Source organism: Uranotaenia lowii, chromosome 3, assembly GCF_029784155.1.
Source record: "Uranotaenia lowii strain MFRU-FL chromosome 3, ASM2978415v1, whole genome shotgun sequence".
In the NCBI taxonomy this organism is placed as follows: domain Eukaryota; kingdom Metazoa; phylum Arthropoda; class Insecta; order Diptera; family Culicidae; genus Uranotaenia; species Uranotaenia lowii.
In genome coordinates, this window is record NC_073693.1 from 250197293 (window position 1) to 250217532 (window position 20240).

General features: G+C 38.9%; 1 protein-coding gene across 1 annotated transcript; it reads right to left on the reverse strand.

The window, feature by feature from the left end:
• On the reverse strand, positions 1 to 10764 carry LOC129757028 (chymotrypsin-1-like). The gene is made up of 4 exons (XM_055754126.1): positions 10637 to 10764; positions 10287 to 10576; positions 909 to 1237; positions 1 to 721 (listed from the first exon to the last, which is right to left on the reverse strand). Exons 1-4 carry the CDS (start codon positions 10704 to 10706, stop codon positions 526 to 528), a joined length of 885 nt encoding a protein of 294 aa, XP_055610101.1. The 5' UTR covers positions 10707 to 10764; the 3' UTR covers positions 1 to 525.
• Between the last annotated feature and the right edge of the window lie 9476 nt (positions 10765 to 20240).

Genomic DNA, 20240 nt, shown 5'->3' on the forward strand with positions numbered 1-20240 from the left:
TATTGGATAAGCAGAATGATGTGAAAACAGCCAGGTCTTAAGTTACTGATCTTTTAGTGAAAAATCCATGCTGATTTTCAGAAATCCAACTCTTGCACGAAGAAGCTCCATGTTCAAATCGCTCAATCAATGATTTTATTCTCGGGTTTCAGTTGAGAGGGGTTATTTTGTTAAGGAATTATATTTTATTTGAAATTTTATTACCGTAACTGGAACTGAAAAAAATATTATCGAATAAGTTTATTAAAATTCTCAGTATACTACAGATTTTTTATCTTCTATTATTCTAGTGACCTATGCTGCATATAAGGTAGGTAATTTAACTTACTTTTATAAATACTTTTTCGCTATCAGAATATTTGATTTTGTTAGAAATATTGAACTCCAAATTACTTATAATATCGAAAAAAAATATATTACAGTAGCGCGAATTCTCCGTTCAAAAGTGATTTAAAAGCAAACCAAAAAATACTGATCATCTGTTAACATTTATTTCACTTTAACTTAAGAAGTAATTTGTACCAATCAAACGAAGGCCTGTTCTCTAATAAAGTCTCGTATCGCAGGGTTTGTTATGTTTGTGAACACTGCCGGCATCTCGATAGCACACTTGGCGGAGCCCCAGGATACTATCCCTATCTGATACCCGTTGCAAATCAGTGGACCACCACTATCGCCATTGCAGGTGTCCTGTCCCAAAACTCCTCCCGCGCACAACATCCTGATAAGATGGAGACGAAATAAAATGTATTATTTAGAAGAAATGTATGAAACACTGAACAATTGAACATAATTATAGGCATCAAATAAGCATTCTAAAGGATGGTGAGGTTTTCGGCCATGAATTTTTGAAATTTTAAAAAAGGGCATGATTTTGTAGTAATGAATGGTTTTTCTTCCAAATTTACCTATCTGTTATTTGCTCTATCCACACTTTTTCACATATAGTCCTCGGTTGTTCCAATACCTGGAGCTCCTGAAGAATCATGGGAACATATTCGTCGGCTGCCGTTCCCCAACCAATAACCGTTGCCGGATAGTCGGAACAGTCCGCCCGAATGCTCTCGTCTACCAGCAGCACACGCTGTAGCTGATCGAGAAAGTTTTCACTAATTTTGACTACCGCCACGTCGTTGTCGAATGTTTCCGGCTGGTACAGCGGATGGAGTTCGTACGAGACCGCATGGTACAAATAACCGCCGGCAAACCGATGGGGACTGCCGCCACGGAAGGTAATCTGCAAGAAATCGAGATTGTATTGACACGATCGTGTTAAGAGATTAGATGCATATTTACAAATGGGTTCAGAGGAATCAAGAATTGATCAACAATGTAATTTTCTCACGAATTCCCGAGTCCAAAAAAATAGAGGTAAACCTGCTGCTGATAATGTAGATAAATAAGTAGTTACATATTCTGTGCAAAAGTTTCTATAACCAAATAATAGAACTTCTTCAATTCATAACTTGTTTTTCTGCCACTGAACAATGCTCAAAGTTTCAGATTGTTTGACTGGTTTATGCTCAAGGTATTAAGGATTATTTGAAATGGATGCAACCTTTTTGATTGGATGTGCCCGGCTAATGCTCGGTTTTTGAGATTGATGTTTAGAAACCCGATGCCTGGATTTAACAAGGTTTTTATTTGTTAAAATAACCGAATTTTCCCTGGCATTTTTTTCAGAAAAACCTGGCCTGCCGATATTGTGGATAGATTCGGACAACATCCGGTCTTTTTGGAGTTATGTTTGTATGGCGTTTTTTGAAAATACAGTCTTTATAAGAAATTCAATTGATATGAAAAAACCGATCCAGTACAACTATGCTTGAGGTTTGTTATTGGGCTGGAACTTATGTTCATTAGATCAAATGACTTCCATTTTACCTACTAATCTACGAGCGGGTCTGTTGTGAAAAGTCAAAGAAGCAACTAGAACTTAAATTTTGCGGTGAATGAAACGAACTTCAATTTATTGACTTGACTTATTAAGTTATGTCGGTCACTTTTTTAACAATTTCTTTATTTGAAACGGCTCATATCTTTAGGTTTTAAGGAGCCAAAATCGCTTTTGTTGTTTACAATTTTTGCCTTAACACTTTGTGAGAGAAGAAAGGAAGATAGAAAGGGAAATATGAAAATAAAAAAGAATTATAGACGAAGATCGATAGCTTTTAGAAAAGAGTAGATTTCGAACATGTAGTCCAAATCCATCTCTCACTGGAACATTGGGTGGTTTTCCTCGGGCCGCCCAAAGCGAGTCTATTAAATTCGTTCTGGCGACAAGATGGACCTCACACGACCAAACAATACGCTCGAAGTCATGGAAACCTTGACTGCAACCACAGAAATTGCTGCCAGCAATATCAAAACGATAGAGTACCGCGTCTAAAAAGCAATGATTGGACATGAGACAGGAAAATATACGAATAAAATCCCGACTCAGGTCCAACCTATTAAACCAAGGTTTAAGGCTTACTTTTGGAATAATCGAGTGGAACCACCGACCCAACTCGTCCTCGTCCCATTTGCGCTGCCAGTTGACAAGAGAGTTTCCTCGAACCAAGAAGTAAAATTCGTTGAAGACGATATCACGTTGATACGTGTCGCCTTCCGTCACCCCCACCTTTGCCAGAGAGTCTGCCTTCTCATTGCCCACTATCGAGCAATGCGAGGGAACCCAATCAACGGTGATGTAAAAGCGACGTCTTGTTAAAGCATTTAAAATATCCCAAACGGCGAGTGCTTTCCCGGTCATATTGAGTGCATTGCTCCAATGGACTTAGGATATCGATTACAATATAGTAGTGCCCAACAGGCCGTGAGGCGATGCTGTCCAAGACCCAGTGAATAGCAGTTAACTCTGCTAGATGTTCAAAGCATGGGGACTGGAGATTATATTTAAGAGGCGCTGGTTGTTTCGTTGAAAATTCCAAATCCCGTTGATTCCTCGATTAGAGACCCATCGGTAAAGTACATTTTATCTGCATTGACGTGTCTATATTTAGCTTCGAAAATTCTTTGAATCAGGAGTGGGCGTTGCGGATCCGGGATTCCACGAATTTCCTGCTTCATAGACAAATCAAACTGGACAGAAGAATCATCGTAGTCCGGGCTGAAAACACGAGTTGGAGAGTACGAAGAAGGGTTTACCTGCATTGACATGAGGGTATGGTATATAGACATAAATCTGGTTTGAAGATTTTGCTCAGGTAACCTTTATTTTTTTTTTTTAATTCTAAATTAAGTTTTATTAGGCATATTACTTTACAAAAGTATTTATGTGCCGGGGGGCTTACTTAATTTCATTTTTACACTATTAGGAAGAGGGGGTTGGAAAGGATTAGGGTTGGGAGGAGGGGTTGAAGGGGAAGAGATAGTTTTGCCGTATTGCTTCACGGCAGAGGAAGATGTCTTGTTGGTCTCGTTGAGGGGATCATCTTTTTCGGTAGGCACACCATGTGCTCGGCGAGGGCAAGGTGATCGCTTGCGAGGAGGGCTTTCTACAGTAAGTGCTTTCGGTCCAGATTCTATTGTTTGGTGAACACGTTTCATTTGTTGCTGTTCGGTTTGATTCTGCTGCTGGTGATTTGCGTTCTTTTGTGCTATTCCAGATCGTGTAATAGATGCGTAGCTGGTCGAGTTAGAGTTGGTGCAAATTGTGCGACGGGCTTCTGCTATGGTAACATTTTTTTCCACGCTCATCCTCAAAACGGCTTCTTCTTCTATCCATTTCCTACAAGTTTTTTCGGTGGGTGAGTGATCCGATGATTGGCATGTTTGGCAGTATTTAGTACCAGGGCATCCAGTTGAGTCATGTTTGGTGCTACAACATATGCTACATGCTTTTTCGAATGTGCAACGTTTTTTGGTATGATTGTAACGATAACAAAGCTTACAAAGTAATGGTTGTGGTATATAAACGCGAGTACGCACTCGAAGCAATCCGAATTGCACAAATTCCGGTGTAATTGTGGAATTTATCGTTAGCACCAAAGTTGGTGTACCGACAATACCTTCTGGTGTTTTTCTCGTTATGCGGCGAACGTGTGTGATTTTTTGATTCGATAATTCGGAAAGTAGCTCTTCATCTGTCATACCATTGACTTCGTCACATCGCACAACAAATTTTCTACTATTTAATGTAGGATGTCTTCCAAATTCGATGGGAGTACCATCTTCTAGCTTTTTTAGTAGCAGTAAATGCCTACCTTGGTCTTTATTCCTGATCTTCAAGACGTACCATTTCTTGTTGCGGTCGTAAAAGGCTCCTTCAATTTTCCCAACTTGTTTTTCGATAGATCTTCCAATCAGAAACGGGTTATTTGGTAGATTGTGTCCATCTGCAGCGCGCAAAAATATGTAATACAGCTTCCCATGCATGTTGGTAGGGTCTAGCCATTCCGGAAGAGTACGTTCCGGGTTATCACCGGGTGACGGACTCATTGTATTACACTCCACCGAACTTTAATACGCATTTGAGAAGTAATTTTAGCCTTTATTTTCAGCAAGCACCGAAATCGAAAAATCGACTGGTCTTGCTGGAGGCTGAGAAAGAACTGAGGTAACCTTTCAAAACGAACCATCATCAATGGGTTCGTGACCTCACACCTGATGAGGAGTAAATGTGATAGTAGATTGTATCGATTTAGTATTCCTGCCAAATCTTCGAGACTCATGTTGTGCGTTGAGGGCATACAGCCCAAAACGATGCGGCGACAACGATATGAGTTTTGGCAGCCGACTGGAAACAGAAGCTACCATTTTCCATCACTGAAAGAATAGGGTAACGGACCAATTTTGGACCGCTTTGGGAAGTGACTATGTTATTTTCTGAAATAATAAAGTACATGTCACAATTTTTGACAGCTTTATCCGTTCATTATGAAGATGAAGGCTTTTTCTATCGAAACATATCGTCGTTTGTTGCAAAGTAACAAGATTTAAGCCTACAAACTCGTTTCTTCGATAATAACTCTGGTCGGTATTTTGGACCACCAGGTTTCTTTTTTGGACCACCCTCTGGACCTATTTTGGACCACCCTTAAATTTAATAAGATTTTTTTTAATTTTGCCATTTTTACGACAGCGATTGATGCTCAATTATTCTAATAACTCAGTTAATCTATTCCATTCTTATTCTTGTAGACAAGTTTTGTTTGTTGACGTTAATTCATTCATCTTGACGGAATTCGTTCTGCAGTGTTAAATACTAGCCAGTTGGCTTATCTTTAGGATCAATTTTTAGAACGCAAATCTTCTTCAGGTGACCCAATAATTAGTGAAGAATGTCTGACATCATGAACTCCGCGACATAAATTGATGCATTTTGACTTTCAAAACCTAAGTGGATTTCATTTGGCTTCAGTTCTGTAGAAGGCATAAATTCAAAAAAGAACCATCTAAATAAAAGCTAGATTTTTTTCTCCCATCCCATTCTTGAAACGTGGTTTACATTTCGTCTTTTCTACCTATCCATTATATTTTTTTCTCGATAATCAACCCTGTCTAGGTGTTACTTTTAGACCAAACTGTCAATAATTTCTCATGAAGCATAAAATAATGACTTAATGAAAAATTGGTGCATGTCCAGTTTTTCATGTTTTTAAGCTTCATTAAGCTGTAGCTTTTGACTTTTGGCTTTAGGCTCGTTACTTTTGACGTCTGCTTATCAAACAGTTGCTTTTAATGTAGATTGTAAGATTAACGTGGTTTGAAGCATAGTGCAAAAAAAGTAAGTTAAAACAATGATTGGCTTGGTTTTATGCCGATTGAATTGAACCCCGTCTAAAGGTAGGTTTGAGCTTTAGCGAGTTGATTAAATAAAATAAAGCAAAAATTCTAAACTTAATTTATAAAAAGCAATTGAAAAAGTGAGCATAATTCTTTTCATATCACCGTACAACGTTTTATTACGTTCATGAACATTTAACAGCAATTTAATATTCAGGTTATGTTGGGTGGTCCAAAATAAGTCCCTAAGGAATTTAGTTGGACCTATTTTCGACATGGATAAAATTTCGATTAAAACAAGTTTTTTGGTTCTTCGAACTTGCAAACCAGTTATCAAGTGTTTTATCATAGCTGTGAACATGTTTGTAGTTGTTAAATTCATCACAGCTATGCAGTAAACCTCTTGAAATTTGACTCCAATAATGGCACGTCCTCCTGAAATGGGCTTGATTTGGCCCAACTGTGAAAAATCAAAACTTTATTCTCAATTTTGTATCTCTAACCAGCTTATTTAAATGGAATCTAAGATATGATTAGAATCATAAGAAGTACCTTTAACTATATTTGTTAAAATTTTCATGTTTCTAATGATGTATGAGAGAAATATTAGAAAAAAAGTGGCAAGGTGGTCCAAAATATGTACCCGGTCCAAAATAAGTCCGTTACCCTAGTTGTTCGATACAATTTTAAAAGATCTTCTGGATGGGCTCCCTACCAGAGGTGCCAGTGATTGATCGGATAGAATTGATTCTCTGTTGGCATTTTCCTTCCATTTATTTAAGTATCTTGGCATTTGGAATCAAACCAAACCCCAAGATACTTAAAACACCTCGATTGAGTGATCGTTCTGCCTAGAAGTTGGAGCTGTGGTTGAGCTGGTCTATGCTTTTTATGCAGTATTGGTTTATGCCTAGTGTTGCACTAGTGTCGCACTGGTGCACTACTAGGTGCTGTCAAACTGTTTGTTTATTCGGACGGTGTTGCACTGGCTTTGACCTGGTGTTGCACTGCCATCGGGCGGTAGTGCCCAGAAAATTTCGTCAGTGTTGCGAAAGAGCGTGTGAGTGAGTGAGGTAGCAATACACTGGCGACGATTTGTGTTTGTTTTTGTCAGGTACTGTGGAACACTGATCGAGGGGAGAAAACAAATACGGTATTACCAACAACTCCGTTTTCCCTGGAGAGAACTCGATCCCAAGCCCCAAAGCCCAGGATGACAATCTGTTTAAAGTATCTTGTAAATGTCTGTGCAGATGTAACACAGTATTACCCATTACAGGTACTACGCCATCATCTGCAAATTGTCTTAGAGTGCAGCCTTCAGAGAGACAACTGTCGATGTCACTTACGTAAAAGTTGTATAAAAGTGGCCTCAAATATGAACCCTGCGGGAGGCCCATGTATATCTCCGTGAGCAAAGTTCAGATGTTTCTCACAAAGCATGCTGTAAAAGATGTTGTTCAACAGAGGAGGCAGACCTCGGGAATGCAATTTTTCTGACAACACCTCTATTGAAACTGCATCAAATGCTCCCTTTATGTATAGAAACACTGAAGCCATTTGCTCTCGTTTTGCGTACGCCATTTGTATGTCTGAAGACAGCAAACCAAAACATTCGTTTGTCCTTTTGCCCTTGCGGAATCCAAACTGAGTATCTGAAAGGAGGCCATTGGTTTCTACCCACTTATCCAAACGAAACAATATCATTTTCTCAATCAACTTCCGTACACAAGACATTGCTATAGGACGATAGCAATTGGAATCGGATACAGGTTTTCCGGACGTTTGGATGACTACTCTCAATTGTCTCCAGTTTGCGGGAACAATATTATGTTCCAAGAGTTGATTAAATAAATTTAACAAGCGCATTTTTGCGGCATCCGGAAGGCAATTTTCCGAAAATCAATCATTTTCGATAAGCCATGCTTTACTACATTCAGAGCCAAACAATCGAAGCAGTCAATTTTTCCTCTCTAGCCAAATCATATAAACAATCATGCATGACAACGACGCTGCTGTATTTGATACATTCCCACAAAACATGATGTGGTAAAGAAGGACGCAGACTATCAGCAACGAACGTCTCAATGGTGATTGCCTTCCTTGATGGTTTTAGACCTTCTAGGATCACAACTGATATGTATCAGTTCTGAGACATGTCTAAAGGTTACAACATGATATTTAATTTTTCGCTTTGCGTAGAACAGAAAAATCATTACTAAGTAACCGCAATAAACTGTCCAGCACGTGCTACGGCTTTTTTCAACATGTGGTCCTGGTATTTCGTCATATTTTCCCTCTGATAAAGCATGGATCACCCAAAACCTGGACGCACTGTTTATTACACCGTAGCGCTCCTAGTTGTCAGATCTAAAATGTTTTGACAGTACTTTGTTTGGAAATGTTTCCTCTATCAGTGCTGAAAATTTCATTACGATTCGTTTTGTTCCAAAAAAAGTTACACGTGATGGAAGCCACGAGACGAAAATTAATTTTAGACACTCACATCAAAAACCCGACGTGGTTCAAAAATCGCGAAATCTGTAAAAATGGTCAAATCGTCCGTGTGCAGCGTTATAGTGGAACTAAACGTCGGAAACTGCATTTGAAGGTGTTGATAAAGATCAAGGTAAACCCAGGGCAGTCGGACTATGACATCGCCAAGAAATCGAATGCCAACCACTGCACCGTCAGAAAGATTCTTCTGCGCGAAGGAATCCGATCTTATCGGGCCAGTATGCAACCAAACCGGATATTGAAGAAGAATGTGGAAGAACGGGCCCGGAAGTTATACAACAAGGTTCTTACGAAGTACGACGGATGTATGGACGACGAAACGTACGTGAAGATGGATTTTGGGCAGCTTCCTGGCCAAAAATTTAACAAAGCCACTGGTCGGGGTGATGTCCCCGCCAAGTTCAAATTCGTTTTTTTTTATCTGGCAAGGTATTTGCAGATCAAACGCGCATACTTTTACCACGTTCGTATCACAGTACTCAGAGGTATAGATAAGTATTCTAGCTTGAAACGAATCCTGATTGCTTTTCTTGAGCGATTTTCCGAACATTGCCGAAAGGTTTTTCAACAAGTTAAATTTTATTTTATCAACTCCTGGAGCTGAGTTGTTGCAAGTGAAAACTCAACCATCGAAAAGTTAGAATCCAGATCGCTCCTACCTGGTGGCACATCACGATCGATTTTTTACACAGGGGTTGAATCAGGGCATATTTTACGAGCAAAGATTGTAGATCTTCACTTCCATTCGATTGAGATCGATTGCGTATAGATAACAATGTTAAACTTGTAATTTCAGCAATTTATGTGCTCTAGCTCACTATTTTCAACTAAAAAAAGACCGGATGTTGTCCAGATCTATCCACAATTTCGGCAGAACCTTTTCTGATTGCATGATTGATAAATTTCATTGAATACAAATTTTTTTTTTGAGTTTCGCTATTTATGATCTAACCGTAACTATTCATCGTGCTTTTATGGATACATATAGTTTCTGTAAAAAAATTAGAATAGAATAGATTGTTCTGAGCACAGGAAGTGAGCACTTCAGTTGTTTGAATTTTCGCAGTGCTGGTTTACTACGAAGAACACAGCGGCTGAACCACAAGTCATTTCCGAATTAGTTCCGTTGCTTCGATGTTAGATGACTATGATGCTCTATGAATCACTGTTGGACACTGAAAAATTAGGTCTCTCAAGGTAACACTTACTAAGACACGAAACCTTAAGATGTTATTTGACCAATTGGTAGAACAGCATACACTTTTTGTACATTTTTTATGTATTGTAGATATGCACATATTTTATGACAGATTTAATTAGGCTGGGTTATCTCGGATTCACATTTTGTTTTCTTCAACCGAGCGTGACGAACACATGCGGTGACGTGGGAAGGCTTTAAAGCTTAGAAAACACCAAAGATGTTTGAACAAGATTGCGACCGATCGCCTCACGCCTGAAAACTCAGAAGAACGGGATACAGACTTCTTTTAAATTTATCGATCAGAATCACTTGATAGATTGCTTAACAGTGTTTACGATCAGAGACACGAAGAAGTGTTTCGGCAACATGATCCAACTTGACCACTCCAACTAAAGAGAGGACATTTTATAAAAACACCTTGGAAACGCGCGAATGGAAAGTTTCCACCCGCTTGCAAATTTCCGAGATGAAGCGGCGTCCAATTATCCATGGCTTGAGGTTTGGTCGACGTGCTGTGCAAATAAAGACATCTCACTGCGGCATGATACGAACACCGCTGCTGTCAAGTCATTTCAGCTCTTCCAAAAAGATAACAAAATGGCTTACACTTTTAAAATTTCATTTGTAGTCTTTCAACGATTAGTTCAGCAGTAAAACACTGAGTAAGCTTAGTTCACTTTTGATGAAAAGTTTCTAAAGAAGCTCATAATTTTGAGAAGCACTGAACTCTGAGTGGGAGCAGTCTTCGCCCCTTTCTTATTTTTGATTCTTATGTATGAGATATCTGATTGCTGTACATCACTGTTCTTGATTCCGTTCGAATAGTGTAATAACTCACAAAATCTGGATAACTTCCATCGTCCAAACAATGGGCAGCAGTTAGCGCGTACTGTGCAGCAATCACCGTTGCACCGCAAATGTGTATTCCACTATATCTTAACGACAGTTGATAGGGATAAATGTCGGTCGATGTTGAGTCTCCTCCGACGATTAATGGCTTAATTTTTATGGTTGGCTCTGAGGTTATCGGCGGAACGATGGAAGATTGCGGTGGCCACAGCAAGTATTTCCTCAATAGCATAAACATGTTGGGCTGACGTCGATGCTGCTGGAGATAGATTCGTTCCTCTGAAAGAGAAATGCTTCAATATCACGCACAGCACTTTGGAACATCCTTTGCGAAACTACCGTAGGTCATCGATCGACAAAAATCAAACACTCCGACTAGAACCAAAAGCCATTGTACGCGGTACCTCATTTTAACACTTTATCCGCAAACTCATCCCAACGAACTGGCCAGACAGTGAGCCGGACTTAAAAATTTATAAAAAGCTAGAGTAAACGTATTTTTCGGGTTATCTCGAACAACACGCGTGGAACGATCTTATCTCTCGGTTGGGGAAGAATTCTCCGGCTTCTGTAAATATGCGTTTATGAAAATTACTTTTCCGTACATATTTGCATAGGCAGAACAAACATCCGATTTTTTCCTGCCCCCGGGTAGCCTTGTCAAATTTGGCACAATAAAATGTGTGTAATTGTTTTCACAAGTTCATACGACGATTACAATATGTATACACATACCGCCAGATCAGAAAACAGATTTCAAATTATTGTTATAAAATTTTTGGAAACAATCCATCCGAAATACGATGTTAGGAACTAGGAAAACAAGCTTCTATTCTTTTGAATGCAAGAGTGTACTTAAAAATCACTTTTGTTAGATATACCTGAAACTTCTACCCTTAAACTGAAACAAGTTGTACATAAGTATACAGTTTGATTTCTAGTAAATTTCGAACATTAACGTATTGTGATTCATCAACATAGGATAGCATCGTATCGATCCGACAAAGCAGTACAGTAAGCGGTACATATTGGAAAATAAATATTTGACATACAGGGACAAACCGTCTTGCAAACAAAAGCTAAAAATATGATTATCGGGTTGCATCTGATTATAGCTTAGAAAAACAGTTTCCACTGCTGTTATGACCTACTTTAAAGGCTTAGATGATACATTTTTTAGTCGATTTGGGGTCATTTTTAAATTTCTCAAACCCTGAGATCTGTATGGGAAAATTTGAATATTTGTTCTGAAAAATCAACATAATTTTTTTTTTCTTCTATGGGGCTTTTGAATTTTCTAGCTACCGCCCCAGCAACATATTCAAAACCATCTTCTTCTATCCTGAAGCTATCATCATTTTCTGGGGAACGTTCAGTGAAGACTTCGTCGTCATGGTCCAAAACTTCTTTGATGATAGTGATATCATTTCCGGAATCTTTTTTGGATCGCAAAACTTCGATAACCGAAAACTCTTCACCGATATATTATTGGTCATTTGTATTCTGACCGCTTGATATCTTGGTCAAATTTTTTCCCAGAATGATCACCCTCAACCGTCGAAGAGCTAGCAAAGGTGATGGATGATCATTGCCGCCGCCTCTAGAACGGATCATTCCGAACAACTCTTCCAAACCATCTTGGTTCAATTTTGCTGTCATGATGTAGTAGATACTGAACCTTTGCTTCAAGTCGATAAATAATTCTCTAAGAGAATGTATCGACATCAGAAAGGCCTTCTGAAATAACTGTAAAAAAATTATAAAGCGATATTTGCAAAATTGATAGTGATCTTTAAAACTACCTGAATGGAATTTTTACCGACCAGTGTCATACTCTGCATTAAGCTTAACATGGCATCCAACGCTTCATTTTGTTCTTCTAAATGCATTCCATAAGGCTTCTTCGCTGATGTTCACTTGGCGTTCGAGAATTGAACACGTCAAACCAGTCGTTCACCGTCAGTAAAATATAGGCCAATCTATGAGCTTCTGGTGTACCCACTAGGCGCTGCAAGGCAACAGAACACTTCCTGGAACATGAGTTGGCGGCCATAGCTACATTTTGTCGCTCGGTCCTTTTGCACTCGAGATGATTTTTTTCAAAAAAAATGTGTCAGAAACTTCGATGTTCCCTTCAGTCACAAGTTCTTTGAGAGGAACCCTGTATCCAAAAGCCAGTTTCGAAATAGTTTTAGGAGGTGTGGAGCATCGGCAAATAAATAAATGTTCCGGTTAGTCATCGGGTAAATAATCCGATGATTTTTATTCGTTGCTACTGCTGATGACCAGATACCGACATTTCCTCCACCACAATCGGAAACCGTTGCTACTACTTCGTATCCAGCTTCAAACAATTTTGTTACGGCTTGTGTAAGAAGCTGGATAGTCATCCTGACGTCGAACCCAACAAAAATAGGCGATTTGTAATCTCCGAACAGGCCTCGCATCATGATCACCTGAGAAATTAAATTGAGAATTGGTTTGATTTATACTCTATTTGCAATTTTGATAGTTTCAAATTAAGTTCTTAGTATATTAAGAATTTATAACTCATAATAACCTGAACTTTTGAATTTGCACCAAGAATATCGTCATGCTGGCGATCATATTCAAAAACTTCGCTGCATGACATTTCATCGTACAGCAGAACACATACTCTCTCGCGTTCGGATAGGTTTGCAGCTTTCGCTTTCAATATATGGACAACTTCTTTTAAAAATCCTTGTCGCATATCCATCTTGACGACATAAGCCTTGAGACAGCTTAATGTTGGTAGCGGAAATTGTAAATTCTTCGTGATATATTCGTATCCAGGAGCGCTAAAATATCTTAAAGTGAATCCATGTGACAATTCTTCGTTTGTCCATACCACTCTTTTTTTCAAACTTAGTATAAGGTTCGTTTGATTTCGAGTGTACTTTTTCATGAGTAGTTTGGAAGCATTTTCTACTACTTGATCGTCGTGAACAACTCGAATATCTGCCATATTTTTACGCAGTGTTTCAAGATTGAATTGCAACTCGTTTATTTTGATCTGCATTTTCTGTTCATGTTTCCAGGCACAGGTTTTGGTTTTTAAGACCATCGATAGTGAAAGCTTGGTCAAGCACTGTTTTTTGCAGTAGTGCCACTTCTTTGACATGATTTGCCTCTGATAGATTGTGCGTCCAAGCAAGATGTTCTATCTGTGAATTCAATTCACGGACTCTCTCTTGCCACATATCGTTCTCAGAACCTTGCAGATAGTCACCTAACTGAGGAGCTTTGCTGGTTTCTAAACCGCCATCCATCGAAATTCCGGAATCTTCCAGATTTCCTGTTTGTTCAGAGTTTACGACAGTGTCATGAGAGAGAGAGAAGTTTTGAATGTCTTGATTGGATTATTATTACACACGGGTTTGATTATTACGCTGACTGGAAAACGGATGGATGGAACATCTAGAATTGGTAGCAAGCAATGAACATTTTCTTTCAGTGGGCAATAAATCAAACAGCATTTTCAATTTAAATCTGTAATATGGATCCCAGCATAGGATCTGAATTTAAAATGAAATCTGTAAACTGAAAATCTAATCTGAATTTGGAGCTTAAATCTAAATCTCGAATTTAAATTAGAATCTCATTCCTGAATGTGAACATGAAAATTGAATCTTAAATCTCAGTCTGTATATGAATTTGATACTTGAACATAAATTTAAAATGCTGAATGTTCACAATGTTTTACCTCCACATTTGAGACGTTTTCGATATTTTCCTTCATAATTAAAGCAGTCAATAGAAAAATGTTTGGAGCACACAAACATATTTTTGGTTTCTAGGCTGTTGTTTTGTCCAAAAAACTTGAGCCATCGTGTCCTGAGAATTTTTTTAACCGGAAACCTATGAAAAGAAACTTCTGATGGTACACCCACAATTCAGCCTCTGTGCCAATGGCGGCATCATTGGTACAAGGCATCATTGGTACAAGAAGATAACGCGACCGGTGCTGATTCGATTTGCTCCCACCGGCATTAACCTCTCAAGTTAACCGAATTGCGAATGTCGAAAGAAATAAAATAAAAACGAATTCACGTCCCTCCATATCGCATCACAAGACGAAAAAGGATAGAAATAAATACTGGCCAACACCAGGCAGCCAGCGAACCGAGCACTGTGCGTGTGAATGTAGCAAAAGCGACAAAAAAAATATTCCTTCAATTCAATCCGCCGCGCTGGCAAACAACCACGGTAGAGCTGTGTGTGTGTATGTAGTAAAAGCAACAACAACAACATTGCTTCAATTCAATCCACCGGCAAACAACCACTGGCTAAGCTGCGCATGTGTAGCAAAAGCAACAACAGAAATATTTCTTCCACTGGCCAAGCTGCCCGGCTTTGGCAGCTGTGTATATGTAGCATGTGTATGTAATAGCAGGCAGTAAGCAAAGCACAGTTCTCATTCAATGGGTTTCCCGTTCCTTCACTCCCGTTCCCTTTCCCGTTTCCTTCACGAGACAAAGGAATGAATTGAAAGGAGACCAAACGCCGGGAAGCCGCCGTTGTGCGTTTTTTTTTTTTTGTGATTGATCGGTGACATAAAGCCTATGACAAGTATCCCTCGACCTGCATGAAGTTTGAATAGTGCACTGGTTAAGGTGTCGGACTGGCATTACGATATAGTTGGTATCTTGAGTTCGATTCTCACTACGGCGCTGTGATTTTAATTTTTATTTTCTTGTTTCTGGGATGAATTATCCAATACACAGCAAGAAAAAATCGTGTAATTTTAGACCGAAAACGATGCACGAAAACGGAACATCGATTTTGATGTAAAATTCTATCTCGATGTATTTTTTTCAAGAATGTAATTTTTGAGGCGTGTAAATTTAGATCGAAAACAATGCACGAAATCGGACGACGAAAGCCGTCGTGTAAAAATAGACGGTGATGTAAGTTTTAAGATTTATTATCGTAAATATTAGAAATCTTTGCTAAATATTCAAGTTTTGCTGTTGTCTATGAATGAATACGCTGCTTTTAAAATTTTAATTTCGCATATATTTCCAAAAAAATCTAAAAGATATACACCATCACGCACAGCGTCAGCCTGGAATTTTTGTTTCATCCGACGATTCCCAGCACGGTGATGTTGAACAGATGGCCGTCACCAGGATTCTCGATTCGTCCCAGAACACCATTATTTTTCGGTCCGCGTCACCTCCGCCTGACGAATATTTCTGCGAAAAATCAGATCTTGCTGCAATGGAGAGAAAACTGATTAATTTCAACAGCATTCTTTTTTCAATATGACATTATTATGAACCTACCAGCTTTTGAAGGATTATGGAAATGCTAGAGCTACGCCTACGACTCGTTTTCGAATAATTTTCTTACTTGTTTACTTTGTATCCGACGCGCGCCACACAAGTTGCACATTTCCATTTAATTTTAAATCAAACATACAATTTTACACTGTTTGTGATATAAAATTCATTGACCGCTTGATTTTTACATCACGGAATGTAAAATTATAGCAAAACAATGTATTTCTATTCACTTTTTGAAAAAAGACTAAAATTACATCAAAAGGAGTTGAAAATTACATCGTCTTCGATTTATACTTGTAAAAAATTAGACTACTCGTGTTTTAGATTCCGTATACTTTTAGAAATATTTTGCTGTGTAGGAAAGAAATCCCATAAAATGTTTTTCTTGTTTTGCTTGAATGTAGTGGTCATTATTTTGGTTGGGAGCCGAGTCCTTATGCCAGTTACGGTTTTTCAAACATACCGTCTTCGGCACAGTGCACATTTCAGCGCATTATCGGCACACAGATATGCTAAATAGGCATTGGATTTTTGCAACCTCTTCTATGGGTGTATAGTTCCGTCCTTCCTTTTTGAAAAATTCTTGCTGTAACAACCGGGAACATGGCACTTCGACATTGCTGCCTGTATCGAATATGGGAAAATAAACATGAGACAATTTCATTTTGAATTCTTCGATTTACTCACCAGAATATAAAAATTCCTACTGATTCAAAGTATCAGTTGGTTTGCTAAGAATAACTCTTCAAATTTAAACGGTTTTGACAAAAAATACAGAACAAATAACTCCTCAATTAATATATTTTCTTAAAACTCTATAGAAAACTGAGAAATTTTCATAACTATTTTCGTCTGTATTGTGCAAGCTGTGTATATACACGAAACTGTCAAGTGAGGTTAAGCGCAACAGCCTACCTGTTTTATTTCCAAGTACTATGGAGCTGGCGCAAAGGACTTGAAATTTGTATGTAGATTTTCGGCAAATTGTATGACATACTTTCAATCTTTGTATTCTAAAATATGTTTCCAAAATGCTAGAAAGCTTGAAATTTCAGGAATTGTAGTTCAAACAATGACACACAAGTTTGTAGAAGATTGTGATATGCGATACGAGTTGACTGTGATGAGTTATCCGCAATTGAATGTGTGATTCTTTTCGCATTTCGGTGTATGGGCTAATAATTGCAATAACTTGCACTAACGCATCTTCACACAATGAGAATAACAAATAGAAAGGGTGTGTCCTCGGCAAAGTTGCGAAAAAGCTCTGACACACATTATTGTGGGCATTTAGACCTTCTTGCATTCACAAACTTTCTATCTGTTATTCTCATTGAGTGAAAATGCGATCAAGTCATTAAGTTAGTACTAATAAGGCGTCGTACACAAATTACGTAACGCATGTAGGGGAGGGGGAGGGGGGTAGAGTCTGCGTTACTTGCTGTTACATAGGGGGGAGGGGGGGTACTTGGTTCAGTTACGTAACAAATGAAAGGAAAAAAAAATAATGAAAAGAATTGTAATTTTCTTTTTTTTTGGCGAACAAATCTACGCACCCCTTGTTTGAGCGTCAATGCTAGTTAAGTATTGTGTAAATAAAGTTTGATTCAGAAAAACTGTTTATGTGTTTGTTTGCGCACTGCGCGAATGAAACGAAGTGAGCTTTGCTGTTTTGTTTATTTTACTGTCACGGCATCGACTGCAGCTCATTCACTGTTTATGTGCAGTGTAACTGACTGTGTTCAAATTCCTCAAATAGAAAGAAATGAGTGTGGTAGATATAGGTGAAACAACAATAATATCAAGAAAAATGTTTAAAACTATTCACTTTCATAATCTGCGAACAATTATTTATTATATTTAGTAATTAAGTTTCTTTGGCAACCCGGAATATGTTTTATCAGTGGACTGTTGAATGAATTCATTGCGGAATATTGAACGAAACCAATTCATTCAAGCAGCTTTGAGTGTGTGAGTGAAGGAAGTTCCTTTTCTATTAATTTAGCCTTCAAAGAAACATGAAGATTCACTGAGATCCTACGTGTGTGTGAACGTTTTTTTTTTAAATTGAAAATGATAATTTTAATGAATTTGAATATACACACTAGGGTGTCCCAAAATTGCATAACTTCTGGGAATCTGGGGGCTCACCCTCCAAATGGTAGATTAGGATGTGCAGAACAAACTTTTGTATGGGGTCGACTAAAAAAAATCATGTTTAGAGATTCCGCAAGCGCGATCTTTGAAAAAAATCCACTTTCAAAAGATTTGATTTTAAATAAATTCTGGGTCCAAAAATTTTCATAAAACTTATATATTTTTTAATTTTGTTTGAGTTAAATACTACACGTAACAAATGAAAAATGAACCAAATTTGTATCAAAATGTAAAACAAGCGGGCTATTTCCAAGAAAAAATTTTTTTTGCACTATGTTGTTCGCTGGCTGTTGGCCGGTATTTATTTCTATCCTTCTTCGTCTTGTGATTCGATAGGGAGGGACGTGAATTCGTTTTTATTTTGTTTCTTTCAGACATACGCAATTCGGTTAACTTGGGAGGTTAATGCCGGTGGGAGCAATTGGTTTATAAATTTTCTTTTTTCACTCACTCACAACACAACTTTCTTCCTCAAAAGACGCCAAAAGAATGACCGTTAATTTTCCATTCAATTGCATCCGAATGGAAAATTAACGGTCATTCTTATGGCGTCTTTTGAGGAAGAAAGTTGTGTTGTGAGTGAGTGAAAAAAGAAAAATTATAAACCAATTCACCACAGTGAGTTTCTTTGTTGTAATATTATTGCGTCATTAATTGCATCTCATTTAGTTTCCAGAAGACCGCAAAATGGATAAAAACGACCTGTTTCAACGCCTTTACAACGCTATCGTTAAAGCCAATCCTGAGCGCAGCAAGAGGAAGTGTCAGGATGAGGCGGTGTTTATCTGGAATAAACCCAAAGAAAATCCGGATACGCAGCAACAAGTGATTTCTGAACGACTCTCCGAAATTCAAAGAAAATCAATTCTGCAGAAAGGTTCGCTGCTCAAATTCTGGGGGCAGGCAAGTAAAAGTGCATCAAAGCATAAGGAAGTGCCTGTTACAGTGTTGGAATCAAATGTTGAATCTCCCAAAGCACCTCAGCCACCGGAAAATTATCAAGATGACACACCAGAACCAGCCAGAAAGCGCCCTGCATATGTTCAGGACAAATTAAAATCGGACCTCGCAAACCTCAATTCTGAGATCGTAAGTATACTCAATCTAAAAGTAGTCTTTAGCTGAGTGAAAATCGAAATTTTATCTACAGGTCAAACTCAGAGAAATGGAAAATTGCGGAATGCTCACGGAGGAAGACAAAGCAAAATTGACCAGGCATTTGAAGGAACGAAAGCAGAAGGAAGCTGAATTGAAAACCAAAACTCTGGCTCAAGAGCGCCAGCAGCGGTTCCGGGACGAGAAAAAGAAGGCTATGCAAAACCTACTCGAGCAGATCCCCGAAGCTAAGGATCATTTGAAACCACAGATCTCAGCAGGTCGACCACCGCTAGAAGATCGGCAGCCAGATCTGCTTAAAGCAATCGTGGACATTGCAATGCACGGATCAGCAGCTGCGGAAAAGCGCCAGGATGAGCGATACCGTAGCGTGAAGACGCTTACAGAACTGTCTGGAGCTCTGAAAAGCAAAGGATACCACATTAGCCGAATGGGTACGTACTTACGTTTGTTGCCTCATCGGGCCAACAGTACTGAGGGAAAGCGTCATGTACATACAGTGCCGGTGAAACTTCTTAAAGCAAAAAACGATTGCCACAAGGTACACACAGATGGGAAATTTTGCACTGCAAGTATTAACATGCTGGAGCAAATTGCGTCGCTGTTGGGACCCAATGAGGTTTGCTTTTTGAGTCAGGATGACAAGGCACGTGTAGTTATGGGTCTCACAGCTGCAAATAAACAAGCACCGATTGTTATGCATCTCGAGTATCGGGTACGACTGCCGGACCACGATTTTGTCGTGGCTCCGAAACACAAACTGATTCCCTCAGTAATCGCCGGATGCGTAATTAAACCTGGACAAATAGGCAGTAGTGAAGCTGTTGGGTACAGTGGACCCACATACGTTGCGGTGCGTTCAGGGAAACACTGTTCATCAACAGCTTTTTCCCATGGACGGGATTTCAACAGGGTGTGTGAACTACCAGAGTTTGATGAGATCATGCGTTACCAAGGAGAGATCAAGCCCATTGTTATTATTACCGTTGACGGGGGGCCAGATGAGAACCCCCGTTATAAAAAGGTGATAGATATGGCGATTCACCATTTCCGGGAATTGAACCTTGATGCAATGTTTATTGCAACCAATGCTCCCGGACGGAGTGCATTCAATCGCGTTGAGCGGCGCATGTCACCCCTCTCCCGGGAACTCTCAGGGTTGATTCTCCCTCACGATCACTATGGGTCACATTTGGACGCAAAACTGAGAACAAATGATCCGGAACTGGAAGCGAAGAATTTTAAATATGCTGGTGAAGCTTTGTCAGATGTTTGGAATGATTTGATGATCGATGGACATCCCGTTAAAGCAGAATACATTGAGCCCACTAACTCACAAATTGATTCTGCAGAATTAGAGCAAT

Bases quoted from the DNA above. Each gene is read 5' to 3' on its own strand.
- LOC129757028 (XM_055754126.1), bottom strand. From the start codon at position 10,706: ATGAGGTACCGCGTACAATGGCTTTTGGTTCTAGTCGGAGTGTTTGAT. The intron at 1,238-10,286 runs GTGAGTTATTAC...GATTTCTTGCAG, and splicing joins ATGGAAGTTATCCAGATTTT to ATTACCTTCCGTGGCGGCAG. The intron at 722-908 runs GTAAATTTGGAA...CCATCTTATCAG, and splicing joins ATAGAGCAAATAACAGATAG to GATGTTGTGCGCGGGAGGAG.